General features: G+C 40.3%; 1 protein-coding gene across 5 annotated transcripts in view; it reads right to left on the bottom strand.

The window, feature by feature from the left end:
* Positions 1 to 5,782: 5,782 nt before the first annotated feature.
* Positions 5,783 to 15,478, bottom strand: part of LOC131514739 (amine sulfotransferase-like) — a 39,901-nt gene continuing 30,205 nt past the window's right edge. For all 5 annotated transcript variants that reach the window (XM_058735045.1, XM_058735048.1, XM_058735046.1 and 2 more), the window contains 2 exons: positions 14,463 to 14,646; positions 5,783 to 6,043 (listed from right to left, as the gene is read on the bottom strand). In XM_058735045.1, the coding sequence (XP_058591028.1) occupies positions 5,922 to 6,043; positions 14,463 to 14,646 (306 nt within the window). In that variant the 3' untranslated portion in view covers positions 5,783 to 5,921. The remainder of the gene's footprint in view (positions 6,044 to 14,462; positions 14,647 to 15,478) is intronic.

The raw sequence follows: 15,478 nt of genomic DNA, 5'->3' as shown, positions 1-15,478 counted from the left end.
GACTAAAATAAAGTGATGGAAGTAAAGTAGAATTTGAAAAAATTTACACAAAAGTAAAAAATATGGTAATAAAAATTAAAGAGATATTTTTTATAAAAATTGAAAATAAAAATGAATTTTTTTCCTTTTCTGTATTCAAGAAAAAGAATTGTAAAAGAGAAAAAGGAAAAAGAAAAAGAAAAAAATTGAATAGATGAACCTGCTAACAGATTGAAGTAGGACTAAAACTGCTTCGTTTTCCCCTAGAAGTCAGTCTATGTAGCTCTTCATAATCCATAAATTAAGTTGGCAGTGAGGCTTGTGTTCTTGAAGAGCAGTTAGCCCAGTTGGGTGGGGCTCAGTGTAACAGCTCCGCTCTCCACTAGATGGCGCTGCTAGCCTCCTGGGGTGGATTGTTGCGGTGTTCATAGGTGTGTATGCATAGGCGTGGGAGCGGTTAAAAATGGCGCCACCCAGCCACCCAGTCTGTTCTGGATCAGCAATCGCGCACCGGTCCTGTCTTCAGCAACTGTCCACTCCCTGCTTTTTCACTCTCCGTGACCAGGCTCCAGGCAGTACCTCTCTCCCAAGTTTTGTCTCAGATGCGGCTGTTTTCCCGGCCCCTTACTTCTGAAGGGCTGCGGCTTTGACCCGTTCCGCCCCTCTGCGGGAGGGTCTCACTGAACAATGGCCGAATGAGCAATGGCTGAATATCGGAATATCGGCTGCACCCAGGAACGCTTGCTTGACCCTGCTGCTGCCGGTGCCCCGAGACTGAGGCCACGTGCCAGCCCGTCCCAGAAAATGTTTGCGAGACAGTGTAGCAGCAGCGTCTCAGGGTGTTGCATCCACACGACTCCTGAAACAGAATGCTACGGGCACCAGTGACAGTCACAACAAAGTTTATTACAATGAGAGGCAAGGCCGACCAATCGGGACCAACACTCTTGATAAGAGTGCGGCCCCGAACAGCCGGGGTACAGAGTTTTTATAACCGATCACATCGTTTTATCATCACCTGGGAACAGAACAAAGAAACAATTTCCAGATGAGTTAGAAACAGTTGCCTAATGAGGTGTTTACTTTAGACTTTCTGCCTCTAAGTTACAACCAGTGGATCTCCTTGACCCTGCCTCTGATGCTCTTTTCTTTGAACTTTTGTTTCCTTAATTGGTGAAGCCTAATTTACAAGAGTATGAGGCGTAATTTATAAGAGTAAAGCAAGGCTGTTATCTCTTAACCTTCAATGTCAACACAAAGCTGTTATTTTTCAAGCTAAGCATTAGCCCTACACTACAATTTAACGCTTACAAGGGATTATGGAAAATCACAAAACACATCTGGCACCAGGCTTCACCCTCAACGATCTTGCCCCAGCACCAGCGAATGTGGCCGCCTCTGAGGTCTGCTGGGACCAGGTGGCTTCAACAGTCTCTACCAAATGTCCTTCCAGCAGTGGAACCGCTTTTCCCCGTGTGGCCCGAGGACCTCCCAGACCCCATTCTGTTCCTGGGGATTCGCCCTTCCCACCAGAGCACCGCCAGGTATCGAGCTGCAGGGTTGCAGCCTTTGCGCTCCCCTTGTTTACAGTCTTAATGGAATTTAAACCCTCTCCTTTCTTCCTTCTCCCTTTTTAGTTTAGTCCCTGTGGCTATTTCCAATTTTCCACTTTCTCTCCAGCTGCTTTGGGGGAAGCGTGCTTTTCTTGTATTCTCCCCACCCCACCCCCATCTCTGTTCTCTCTCCGCCCGCAAAAGCACCTCCCTTCCCACGGCTTCTCACTCCCCAAGTTCAGCTCTCCGTGCCGCAAACCTGCTGAATTCTGTGGTTCAGGTTGTGCAGATTGTTGTGTTAATCCTCCAATCAGTTTTCTAGGTCTGTAGGATGGTTTAGTGTTGGTCTGGCTGTATTTCATGGATGGGAGAAAAAAAAGCTTCCATGCTGTTTCACGATCTTGGTTCCTTCCCCTCCAGAAACAAACTTTTAAAAAATGTTTGTTTATTTGTTTGTTCATGAGAGAGAGAGAGAGAGGGAGAGAGAACGAGGAGAGTGAGAGCACAAACAAGGGAAGGGCAGAAGAGGAGGGAGACAGAGAATACCAAGCAGGCTCTGTGCTGTGATGTGGGGCTTGAACTCACAAACCATGAAATCATGACCTGAGGCAAAATGAAGATTTGCATGCTTAACCAATTGGGCCATCAGACATCCCTCCAGAAACAAACTTTTTATTTATGGTCAATTTATTTTCCACTAAGGTGCCAAGGTAAGTCAGTGAGAAAAAGGATGGTCTTTTCAATAAATTATCTGGGATATTTAGATATCTACATCAAAAAGATGAATTTCAACCTTTTCCACAAACACAGGAATTACTTCAGAATAGATTGAAGACTCTAATTCAAGAGTTCACATGAGAAAACTAGTAAAAGAAATGTTGGAAATAATTTCCTTGACCTTGTTAGGAAGGCAAGAATTTCTGACGACAGAAAAGGCAAAGTCATAAAATGAAAAAATTGATAATTTGGACTTCATCAAATTTCAAAACTTTACCACTTCAAAAGACATCATTTTAAAATCGAAAGATAAGGTACAGACTAAGAAAATACTTGTGAATTACCAATAAGAGTATCCAGACTATGTAAAGAACTCTTACACTTGATAGTAAGGAGATAAGCAACACTTTTTTAAAAATGGGAAAAATGGGGCCCCCTGGGTGGCTCAGTGTGCTAAGTGTCCAACTTGATTTTGGCTCAGGTCATAATCTCACAGTTGGTCATGACATTGAGTGCCACCTCAGGCTTCATCCTGGGCATGGAGCCTGCTTAAGATTCTCTTTGTCCCTCACTCTCTGTCCCTTCCCTGCTCAAGCTCTCCAAAACAAACAAACAAATAAATAAAATGGGCAAAATGTTGAATAGATATTTTGGCAAGATATACTTGCCAAGTGACTAATGAGCATATGAGAAGATGATCAACAGCATTTTGTTATTACGGAAATGAAAAGTAAAACAACAATGATATACTACTTCATACCCCCTAGAATAGCTATAATAAAAAAGCCAGATAACAACAAGCATTAGCAAGAGTATAGAGAAATAGGGATCCTCACAAATGGTGGAGATGTAAAGGTAGTCTCCTTGAAAAGCAGTTTGGCATTTCCACCTCTAGGAATCGACCCAAAAGAAATACAAACATATGTCTTCTCAAAGACTTGTACATAAATGTTCATAGCAGTATTATTCATTACAGCCCAAAATGGAAACAAGTGGGCTGCCCTTCAGAATTGTTTTAACTTGAGGGGCACCTGGATGGCTCAGTTGGTTAAGCTCCGACTTCGGCTCAGGTCATGATTTCACCGTTCGTGAGTTTGAGCCCCATGTCAGGTTCTGTGCTGACAGCTCAGAGCCTGGAGCCTGCTCAGATTCTGTGTCTCCCTCTCTCTCTCTGCCCCTCTCCCACTCGTACTCTGTCTCTCTCTCTTAAAAATGAATAAAATCAAAAATTTTTAAACTTGAAAAAAAAAAAGAATTGTTTTAACTTGAAGCAATTTTGCTTGCTACAGATGTAAATGCAGGCAACATTTGTGCAGCTGTTACTGAAGGGGGTCCATCCAAATTGTTCAAAAAGTTCTTTTAGAAAACATTATCCAAAAAGTACAGCTGTCGAGAACATCTGAAAACGTTCCAGATCCATACTATCTAGACAGTCTGAGTTCCATAAGAATCAACCTATTAAAGATACCACCAATTTGGAGTGTAATTCATTTTATTTTACTGATTATGTCACATTCAGACATGTTTGAACTGGTATGGTCCAACCAATAACCTGTTGATTAATATCTTCAGCATGTGGAGGTAGCTCACAGTATAGTAATTTCCAGGTCTCTAATTGTCTGCTTGGGGCAATAATATGGCTTCATTCTGCCTGTCCCCTGAGCACCTTCATTTATGCAAAGAAGCCCCCCCTTACCTTTTCTTTCCAAGTGGCTTGCCCAACAAACATGACTTGAACAAAAGCCTATAAACTTCACAGCATACCTTTTTGGCAGTATTCTGTCTGTTACCTTGACACAGGTCCTAGAGCAGCAAACAAGCTGACATTATACCCATGCACATATTTATATGAACTTGTACTCCTTGTGTCATTTATGAAAAACTTTTCCCATCACTTTAGAACTCATTGGTCTCCCTGAAGTCACTTCCTACTAGAAGTGTGACTCATTTGGATATATCATTATAAAATGCCTACCTTTGCTGCCTAATATTCTCTGAAAGACAAACACGGTAAGCTACTTGAAGTAGTTTACCTACTTCCTGTCTGCACCTCCACAACACAAATAATGTGCTAGCACATAGATATTGAAAGTCCACGATCTCTTTTCTCCTGGAATGCATCCTTTTGCTTCTCGGTACATATATCTTTGGAGTCTGTGACAGTACAATCAAGAACTCATCCTTGTCATTCATAAGAGATATTATTGATTACTGTTGCTGGTTTCCCCTTAACTAGGAAATGTTCATGTAACCTTTTAATTGGATTTGCCTTACATCAGCATTTATACACTTTTTTCTTAAGGCATGATTGGTGGCACAAAATTACGAATGCAGACTCTGGAAGCATTATTAAAAGCTCCAGATGGCAAATACCTAATGTTTTGGGGAATGGAGGCCAAGAAACTCTGAAAAGCATTATGGAACTCCTAAGGACTATGATAAGGTGACTAAGACACCTACATCTGGTGCAAAATTTAAAGAGGTGCCCTGGGGCAGCTGGGTGGCTCAGTCCACTGAAAATCTGACTCTTGATTTTGGCTCAGGTCATGATTCCAGATTTGTGAGATTGAGCTCTGCATCAGGCTCCCTGCTGAGCATGGAGCCTGCTTAAGATTCTCTCTCTCTCTCTGTCTCTCTCTCTCCCCCTCTCTCTCCCTCCCTCTCCCTCTCTTGCCCCACCCCCACCCCTCTCCCCTACCCCTGCTCTCTCTTTCTCTAAAAAGAAAAAAGAAAAAAAAATCCTCCTCCCAATAGCTACAAATACCATCTATACCTGATTAGGATAAACTTTATAAGAAATGAGCAAGGCTTATTTAAGGACCATGTACCTTCACTAAGTGACCAGAAAAAACCCCACAAATAAATGGTGAGTGTATAAAATCTCTGAATGGGAAGACTCAATTAGTGTCGATGTCAGTTTTCAAATGATTTTTTTAAGAGTAAAGCAATACTTAACAAAATTCTAACAAAACTCATCATGACAGTTTATGTTAGAAATTATGGCATGGTTATGAAAAAGAAAAGTATATCAACAGAAAATACCTCATTTTATGTAAATCAACTCATGGGCAGAAAATTCTTTAGAACAAGATAATGTCTATTTTAATCAGTAGGAAAATGATGGCTATTCATTAAATGATTTGTGTCTTACAACACAAGATAAATGTTCAGATTAAATAAAAATAGGATTTATGAATACATGAAAATACTTGTGACAGGAACACTCTGTTAGAAACAAAACATAGAAACCATAAAATGAAATGTTGACTCATCTGATCACCTAGAAATTAAATTCTAAAATATGAAGAAAAACCATAAACAGTTTTTTTTTTATAAGTGACAAGGCTTCTATTTTATGATTTCAAATCAATCATACATTAAGACCTCCTTTGTTGCTCAAGAGCTTTGGAATTGCTGAATGTAGAATAAAATCAACTCCATAATTATACACCAAAACAAAGAGAGGAATCCTCTCCTGATCACAAACTGAGGAATTCAGCAAATGGAAAACAGGCCACAGATGGCAAATGATGTAAAGACAACATATTAATATTTATTAATCACTGAGAGTTTTCAGTAATAAGCCCATGACAGTCAAAGATGAAAATGTAAAATTCAATATATTTCCTTCTGAAGGTGATTTCTGAAAATAGTTGTGCATCACCTAGAATTCTATTCCTCATTCATATCCCAGATGAACTTCAAGGGAAAATCTTTCATATTCTTTTGGAAAATCTTGTCAAACCTTTCATTCTGCTCAACAGTCATGTAATTTTTCCAGTCTCCAATGGTACCTGGAGGAAAAGCAAACAAATTGTTTCAACGAAAACTCTGGGATGAGGGGGCATGATGCCCTAGTGTTGGGAGAAACACCATTGTTTACCCTTCCATTTTCCTCCCCGCTAAGGCCCCGGTTGCTCCTGCACATGAGCATGCCCTTCCTCTCCCACCTGATGGCAAGAGGGCACACAAACTGATCACAGTAAATATGATGTGATTTAAGATAACTAGCCCAACTCCTTAGCTGTCAGCCACCTGGAAAAGGAGAAAACTCATGCAGCTACTTTACTATTTTGTTCCAGGCTAGCATGTGCTATTAGAGTTCACAGGAGTCCTTTAAAAGTTTCAAAAGTCAGATGGCCCTGGGCAAATATTTACTGATAAGGACATGGTTGCTCAGAGAATTTTTAAAATATAGCCCAAGTTCTTACAGTTTTGAATGGCTCACCTGCAACTCTTCCATCTGTACCCACAGAAGATTTATTACAGTTTTACATTAAACTTATAGACACAGGAGGAGTCAAGATGGCAGAGAAGTAGGGGGACCCTAAGTTCCCTCCTCCCTCAAACATGGCAGTATTGAGGCCAGAAGACTGGGAATCCCAGGAATCCAGGCTACAGAGTGACAGAAGCATCTCCAGAGGCCCACGGGGACAACTTGGGAGGCCATAGGTGTGTGATTGCAAATTGGGAGAGATAAAATGGGGGGGGGGCGTAGGCACAGAGGGAGGGATCCCCTTCAGTGGAGAGACAAAAGGAAGAGAAAGAGAAACTGTGGAAGTGTAGGAATGAATTTGGACAAGAGAAAAACCACAGACCGGGGGGCCCCTGGGTGGCTCAGTCGGTTAAGCGTCTGACTTCGGCTCAGGTCATGATCTCGCTGTTGTGAATTCGAGCCCCGCGTCGGTCTCTGTGCTGACAGCTCAGAGCCTGGAGCCTGTTTCAGATTCTGTGTCTCCCTCTCTCTCTCTGCCCTTCCTCCACTCACACTCTGTCTCTCTCTCCTTCAAAAATAAACATTAAAAAAATATTTTAAAAACCCCAAAACCACAGACCGGGGAATGGAAAAAAAGGAAAAAGAACCAATTTCTACCTCATTCTAGGGTTGCGGAGCTTTGTCTGGACTGGAGCCTGCTGTCCTGCTCATGCACCTGAGGAGAAGTGGAGCCAGCCCCAGCTCTCGAGCTGACAGGTGCAGTCGGAGAGCTATCCTCTCCCTATAGTGCTGTGGGAAGAAGTCATATAGCCTCCAAGGACAAAAGAGCCTGCAGGTGCCTGCCGGTCAGAGACCCTTTGTCAGTTGGCTGGTGGAGTGACCCTACCCTGGGACCGGGACGCAGGAAGTGAGATCCTTTAAGACACGGGGGTTTGAATCCCAGTCTAGCACCTGGGAGGCACAGGAGACTGTGGAGCAGGGCAAACCAGTGGCTTGTGCCCATGTGGCACTGTGAGGAGTCAGAAGCCCTTTGTTGGCTGGCTTGACGGAGTGGCACTTCCCCGGAACCAGGCTGTGCAGAGAAGGATCCTTTAAGACATTGAACGAACTGGCCCACTTGCACCGGCAGGGCACTGTGAGGATAGCCTGAAAAGAGTGGTTTGGGACTCCCAGTCTGGTGGGGAGAAGCTGGGGTGTCCCATTTATCTCCCCATCACCAACAAGGTGGGGCTTCGGGAAACGGACAAGGAGCCCACAGTGGAGGCAGGACCTGCCTATAGGAAACCATGCCCCTCTACACCTGGTAACTATGTATCTACTGGAGCAAGATTGACACTGGACGGAATCATATCCCCCCTCCTCCAGACCAGCACAGCACCAGCCCCAAGGCACTGGCAGATATAGGTCCAGCGTTTTTGCATTTTCTGAATTGGTTCTTGGTCAATTCTTATTTTATGTGTGTGTGTGTGTGTGTGTGTGTGTGTGTGTGTGTGTGTATAATTTTTTTTCTTATTCCTTTTCTTTCTCTTATTCCTTCCCTTGTCTATTCTGGTTATTCTGGTTGTTGGTTTGTTTAATCAGAAATTCTTTTTAAAAAATTTTAACATTTATTTATTGTTGAGAGACAGAGAGAGACAGAGCACAAGCAGGGGAGGGGCAAAGAGGGAGGGAGACACAGAATCTGAGGCAGGCTCCAGGCTCTGAGCTGTCGGCACAGAGTTCGACATGGGGCTCAAAACCAAAAACCCCGAGATCATGACCAGAACCATTGTAGGATGCTTAACTGACTGAGCCACCCAGACGCCTCATGCAGACATTTTTAATCCATTCTTTTTATACATCTTCTGTATCTCCTTCTTCATTATTTTCCTCTCTCTCTGTCTCTCTCTCTGGGTTAGGCTATATAGTTTCTCTGATTCTCTGCCCAGTCAATTTTTTTTCCTTTCCTTTTTCCCCACCCCTGTTATTTCTCTCTTTGTATGGGATAAGGTTTCTTCCACCACCTCCACTGTTTTTAAAATTTTTTCCAGAGTTACTTCAATGAACAAATCAAAGCACACCTGGTGGAGGGTCCAAAACATCACTACAAGTAGGGAGATAAAGCAACCAAAGTGACAACAGAGAGCAAGAAACATACTCCAAAAAACACCTCCTGAAGGGCCAGGCCCTGGACAGTGTATGACCCCTTTTTAATATAAAAGTGCTCACAAGTGCAGGACATACTATTAAAACACATATGGGACAGAAAACTAGCCAAAATGACAAAACAGAAGAATTCTCCTCAAAGAAATTCCAGGAAGAAATGACACTAGAGAATTGCTAAGCAGATGCAAACAATATATCTGAGCAAGAATTTAGAATAATAGTCATAAGATTATTGCTGGACTTGTAAAAAGCATAAAAGACAGCAGAGAATCTATTGCTGCAGAGATCAAAGAACTAAGGAATAGTCATGATGAATTAAGAAATGTTGTAAATGAAGTGCAAAATAAATCAGATGCAATGAAATCAAGGAGGGAGGAAGTAGAGGGGAGATTAAGCGAAATAGAAGATAAAATTGTGGGAAACAATGAAGCTGTGGAAAGAGAGATAAGAAAATACTAGACCACAAGGGAGAATTAGAGAACTAAGGGATTCAATGAAACATAAAATAATATCCATATCATAAGAGTTCTGAAAGAGGAAAAGAGAGAGAAAGGGGCAGAAGGTTTACTTGAACAAATTATAGCTGTGAACTTCCCTCATTTGGGTAAGGAGGCAGACATCCAAATTCAGGAAGCACAGAACTCCCTTCAGATTTAACAAGAATTGGTTTTCTGCAAGGCATATCATAGTGAAACTGGCAAAATACAAAGATAAAGAGAGAATTCTGAAAGCAGCTAGGGGCAAATGGGCCTTCATCTACAAGGGTAGAAACATAAGGATAGTAGCAGACCTAACCACTGAAACTTGGCAGGCTAGAAGGGAGTGGCAGGAAATATTCAATGTGCTTAATACAAAAAGTATGCAATCAAGAATTTTTATGCGATAAAGCCTTTCCCATACAAACAAAAACTGAAGGAGCTCATGAACTAAACCAGCCCTGCAAGAAATCCTAAGGGGGACTCTGTGAGTGAAATGCTGTGAAGACTACAAAGGACCAGAGACATCACCACAAGCATGAAACCTACAGACAACACAATGACACTAAATCCATATCTTTCAATAATAAGTCTGAATGAAAATGGACTAAATGCTCCACTCAGAAGACATAAGGTATCAGAATGGACAAAAAACCCAAGATCCATCTGTATGTCACCTACAAGAGACTCATTTTAGAACTGAGGACACTTTCAGATTGAAAGTGAGGGGTTAGAGAACCATCTATCATGCTACTGGAAGTCCAGAGAAAGATGGAGTAGCCATACTTATATCAGACAAACTAGATTTTAAACTAAAGGTTGTAACGTGAGTTGAAGAAGGACATTATATCATAATTATGGGTCTATCCATCAAGAAGAGCTAACAATTGTAAATGTTTATGCCCCCAACTTGATACACCCAAATACATAAATTAATTAATACCAAACAAAAGCAATCTTATTGGTAAGAATATGGTAATTGCAGAGGACTTTAACACTCCACTTACAACAATAGACAGATCATCTAGGCAGAAAATCAATAAAGATACAATTGCCTTGAATGACACACTGGACTGGATGGACTTGACAGATATATTCAGAACTTTTCATCCAAAAGCAGCAATATACACATTCTTTTCGAGTGCACATGGAATGTTCTTCAAGGTAGATCACATACTGGGTCACAAAAGAGCTCTCAATAAATATATAAGAAATGAGATCATACCATGCATATTTTCAGATCCCAATGCTATTAAACTTGAAATCAACCACAAAAAAAAATTTAGAAAGCTTCCAAATGCATGGAGGTTAAAGAACATCCTACTAAAGAATGAATGGATCAACCGGGCAATTAGAGAAGAAATTTAAAAATATATGGAAGCAAATTAAAATGAAAACATGACAGTCCAAACCCTTTGGGATGCAGCAAAGGCAGTCCTAAGGGGAAAATACATTGCAACCCAGGCCTATCTCAAGAAGCAAGAAAGGTCCTAAATACATAACCTAATTGCACACTTAAAGGAACTAGAAGCAGAAGAGCAAAGAAACCCCAAAACCAGCATAAGAAGAGAAATAATAAAGATTAGAGCAGAAATAAAAAGTATAGAATCCAAAAAATGAATAGAACAGATCAATGAATCTAAGAGCTGTTTGTTTTTGAAAAAATGAACAAAATTGATAACCACCTAGCCAGACTTCTAATTAGAAAAGAGAGAGAACCCAAATAGATAAAATCATTAATGAAAGAAGAGAGATCACAACCAACACCATAGAAATAAAACAATTAGAGAATACTTTGAAAAATTATATGCCAAAAAACTGGACAACCTGGAAGAAATGGACAATTTTCTAGACACCCACACACTACCAATACTCAAATGGGAAGATATAGAAAATTTGAACAGACCCTTAACTAGCAAAGTTAGTTAATTTTCTGAGATCAGGAACATGACAGGGCTATCCACTCTCACCACTGTTGTTTAACATAGTGTTGGAAGTCCTAGCCTCAGCAATCAGACAACAAAATGAAATAAAAGGCATCAAAATTGGCAAAGAAGAAGTCAAACTTTTACTTTTTACAGACGATATGATACTGTACATGGAAAACATGAAAGACTCCACCAAAAAGTTGCTAGAACTGATACATGAATTCAGCAAAGTCGCAGGATACAAAATCAATGTATATTAATTGGTTGCATTTTTATACACCAATAAACAAGTAACAGAAAGAGAAATCAAGAAATTGATCCCATTTACAACTGCACTGAGAACCATAAAATATCTAGGAGTAAACCTAACCAAAGATGTAAAAGAGCTGTATGATGAAATCTATAGAAAACTTATGAAAGAAATTGAAGAAGACACAAAGAAATGGAAAAACATTCCTTGCTTATGGATTAGAAGAACAAATATTGTTAAAATGACAACACTACCCAAAACAATCTACACATTCAATGCAATCCCAATCAAAATTGCACTGGCATTTTTCTGAAATCTAGAACAAACAATCCTGAAATTTATATGGACCCACAAAAGACCCAGAATAGCCAAAGGAATGTTGAAAAAGAAAACCAAAGCGAGAAGCATCAAAACCCCTGACTCTACAACAAAGCTGTAATCAACAGGACAGTATGGTACTGGCACAAAAACAGACACGTAGATCAATGGAATAGAATAGAGAACCCAGAATTGGACCCACAAATGTATGGCCAACTAATGTTTAACAAAGCAGGAAAGTGTATCCAATGGAAAAAAGATAGTCTCTTTAGCAAATGGTGCTGGGAGAACTGGACAGCAACATGCCAAAGAATGAACTGGACCACTTTCTTACACCATACACAAAAATAAACTCCAAATGGATGAAAGACCTGAATGTGAGACAGGAAAACCATCAAAACCCTGGAGGAGAAAACAGGCAACAACGTCTTTGACCTCACCTGCAGCTATTTCTTGTTTGACACGTCTCCAAAGGCAAGAGAAATAAAAGCAAAAATGAACGATTGGGACCTCATCAAGATAAAAAGCTTCTGCACTGCAAAGGAAACAATCAACAAAACAAAACTAAAAGGCATCTGATGGAATGGAAGAAGATATTTGCAAATGACATATCTGATAAAGGGTTAGTATCCAAAGTCTATAAAGAACTTAGCAAACTCAAAACCTGAAAAACAAATAATCCAGTGAAGAAATGGGCAGAAGACATGAATAGACACTTTTCCAGTGTCTATTCAAAAAATACATCCAGATGGCCAACAGACACATGAAAAGATGCTCCATGTCACTCATCATCAGGGAAATACAAATCAAACCACATTGAGATACCACCTCACACCAGTCAGAGTGGCTAAAATTAACAATTCAGGAAACAACATATATTGGTGAGGATGTGGAGAGACAGGAACCCACTTGCACTGTTGGTGGGAATGCAAACTTGTGCAGTCGCTCTGGAAAACAGTGTGGAGGTTCCTCAAAGAATTAAAAATAGAACTACCCTATGACCCAGCAATAGCACTACTAGGTATTTATCCAAGGGATATAAGTATGCTGTTTGAAAGGGTCAATGTTTATAGCAGTGCCTTCAACAATAGCCAAATTATGGAAAGAGCCGAAATGTCCATCAACTGATGAATGGATAAAGAAGATGTGGTTTATATATACAATGGAATACTACTTGGCAATGAGAAAGAATGAAATCTGGTCATTTGTAACAACGTGGATGGAACTGGAGGGCATTATGCTAAGTGACATAAGTCAGTCAGAGAAAGACATATCATATGTTTTCACTTATATGTGGAACTTGAGAGAAACTTAACAGAAGACCGTGGGGGAAGGCAATGGGAAAAAATAACTTCAAACACAGAGGGAGGCAAACCCATAAGAGACTCTTAAATACAGAGACAAAGGTGAGGGTTGATGGGTGGGCGGGGGGGGGCGCAGGGGAGAGGGGAAAATAAGTGATGGGCATCTCACCTGTTGGAATGAACACTGGGTGTTGTATGTAAGCGAAGAATCATGGGAATCTATCACCGAAACAAAAAGTACACTGTATACAATGTATGTTAGCTGACTTGATAATAAATTATATTTAAAAAAGTTATAGACACAGAGATGTGATGACAAATGTGGTGATAGAAGGAAAGGCAAGACAGGAAACACTGATTGTAAAAGCACTCTGAAATAAACAAATGACTGAAACAAACTGAAATACTAACAAAACTGAAAACACAAAGGAAACCATGTAGGAGTGGTAAAGTTAGTGCAAATGATGTTCCTTTAGATAAAATGTAAGAGAAAAGTACATGTCTATGGAGAAGAAACATATGGGAATGTGCTCTACTTCCACAAGGAAAATTGGCTCCTCCTCCTTGTCTTCTTAGCTGTTTGAGTCTCTCATTTTCAGGTAAGTTAAAGATGTATAAACACAGAAAATTTTATTTTTTCAAGGGAAAACAAACTTCAAGTGCAATGATTATGGCAGTTGAGAAGGGATGTGGTCTACTACAAGACAGGGTGTTCTGAGCATAACAGGAAGGGAATGTCTCCACTTTAGGTTGGCTCCGAGTTACCAGTGCTTCACATTTTTTAATTGAGCAGGTAAAGATATATGAAGAGTTCAGGTGACAGAAATACTGAGAGAAATCAAAGCCAATATTTATTACTACTTGAAAAAGAGGCATGGAACCCTATGATTAAGTGCAAAATTTATGTCTATAGTTCTGTATTACAGATGTTCCATGTACTAAGATAGAAGATCATAAATATAACTTAGAATGATTATACAAGTAACAAAAATATTAAAACATGGTGAAATTTATCTGTTACAGGAAGGAGTCATTCACTTAAAAACTCACTCATCAGAGGTATGAGATATTATAATAAATGAGAGAAACTTACACATTTTTATGAGGTTTACTAGAGGACACATGATAGTCCTGTGCAATAACAAAAGATCAGTGGATGCATGTTGTTAATTCAGCCCTGGGGAGACTCAGGGATAAATCACAGAAATGGAAGGGCAGTCATTGTTGGCCAACAGCCCAGCATTGCCTCATCATCATGTGCTGATCCCATGCTAATGGAAGGAAACAATCTAACAGTAAATGAACAACCATTTTGTGGCAGACATTGTACTGGCATTGGTAGATTTCCAGGGGCCATGGAGAAGGCCTTTTGATTTTAGGCTATTCATCAGATACATTCACTTACATTATATAGTCTCTTGAAGAGCAACAAGAAGAAATCATGGAAAATCATTTGTCTAGTGACGGGAACTGGGCCATAAGGGTCCATGTTAGAAAAGTGAGCCAGGAAGCTTAGAAGCTACACTTGGTTCATTTGTGACACAGTACAATACAGACATTCACTGTTCAACCTCACCTTTGCGAAGGAAATGACCTTTTTCTTGTATCCCAAATTGGTCCTTTAGTATATTGTCATAATTTGCCCGTGGGTCTAACTTCATGTTCTCAAACATGGCCTGGCTCACCACAGTATCCATGTCCTCATCACTTAATTCCTTCCCCAGAAATTTGCAGATTTTTAATATAGAACCTCTGAGATCCTGAAACAAATCACAGTATGATAAATTATGCATGTTATCACAAAGAAGACTTATACAAGTGTCATAGATAAATATCATTATGGGAGTGAACATCGTAGGTGCTTAGGTTGCTTAGAAAGTGGAGCTGTTCCTTGAGATGTGACTTGCTTATTCCTTCTTGATAAATTAATCCATTACTTGTCCACTGTTTGAGAGCACATTTGGGTTCATTTTGAGAACACTCGTATTTTGTTTTATCTGTGTTACCAGCAAGTATTTGGGGAGTAGCTACTAAATGACAGACACTGCCCTGTGAGATGGTGCGAGTGAACAGAGACACAACTGGGGATGAATCCTAGGAATTCAGTACAAGGACCTTTGGGAAAGACTAATTGTGTAACAGAACTCAGAATATTTCAACAAAGACAAGAAATTTGTTCTGGGAATTAAAGTAAAAATGGGAATTTTCTAGGTAGACAAACTAAAGATATGGAGTCTAGAGAAATGAAAGAATATCTGCAACATCGTGGTTGCGTAGAAGTTGTGAGATAACAGGTCACAGGACAGTTAGAAGTTCAATTTCCGTAGAGCTAGTGGAAACTGGCTTTGGATGAGAATATGGGAGATGAGGGTGGAAGCAATAGCGGGATCATATCGTGAGGAAGGTTTCAAGGCGAGCCAGACACTGAATCTCTATTTGGTAGGTGATATGGACTCAACAAGAAAGTCTAGGCTTAGTATCATGCTCTGGGGCAGGTGTAACAGACTAGTGACAAATACTCAGGATGGAGACGTCCTTAGGAGAACTTGCCTCTCAGCTCTTTCTCTTCTTCCCTGCTAAGAGTTCACCTGG

The sequence above is a fragment of the Neofelis nebulosa genome, chromosome 6, assembly GCF_028018385.1.
Source record: "Neofelis nebulosa isolate mNeoNeb1 chromosome 6, mNeoNeb1.pri, whole genome shotgun sequence".
In the NCBI taxonomy this organism is placed as follows: Eukaryota; Metazoa; Chordata; class Mammalia; order Carnivora; family Felidae; genus Neofelis; species Neofelis nebulosa.
This window is presented reverse-complemented; position numbering and strand designations above follow the sequence as displayed.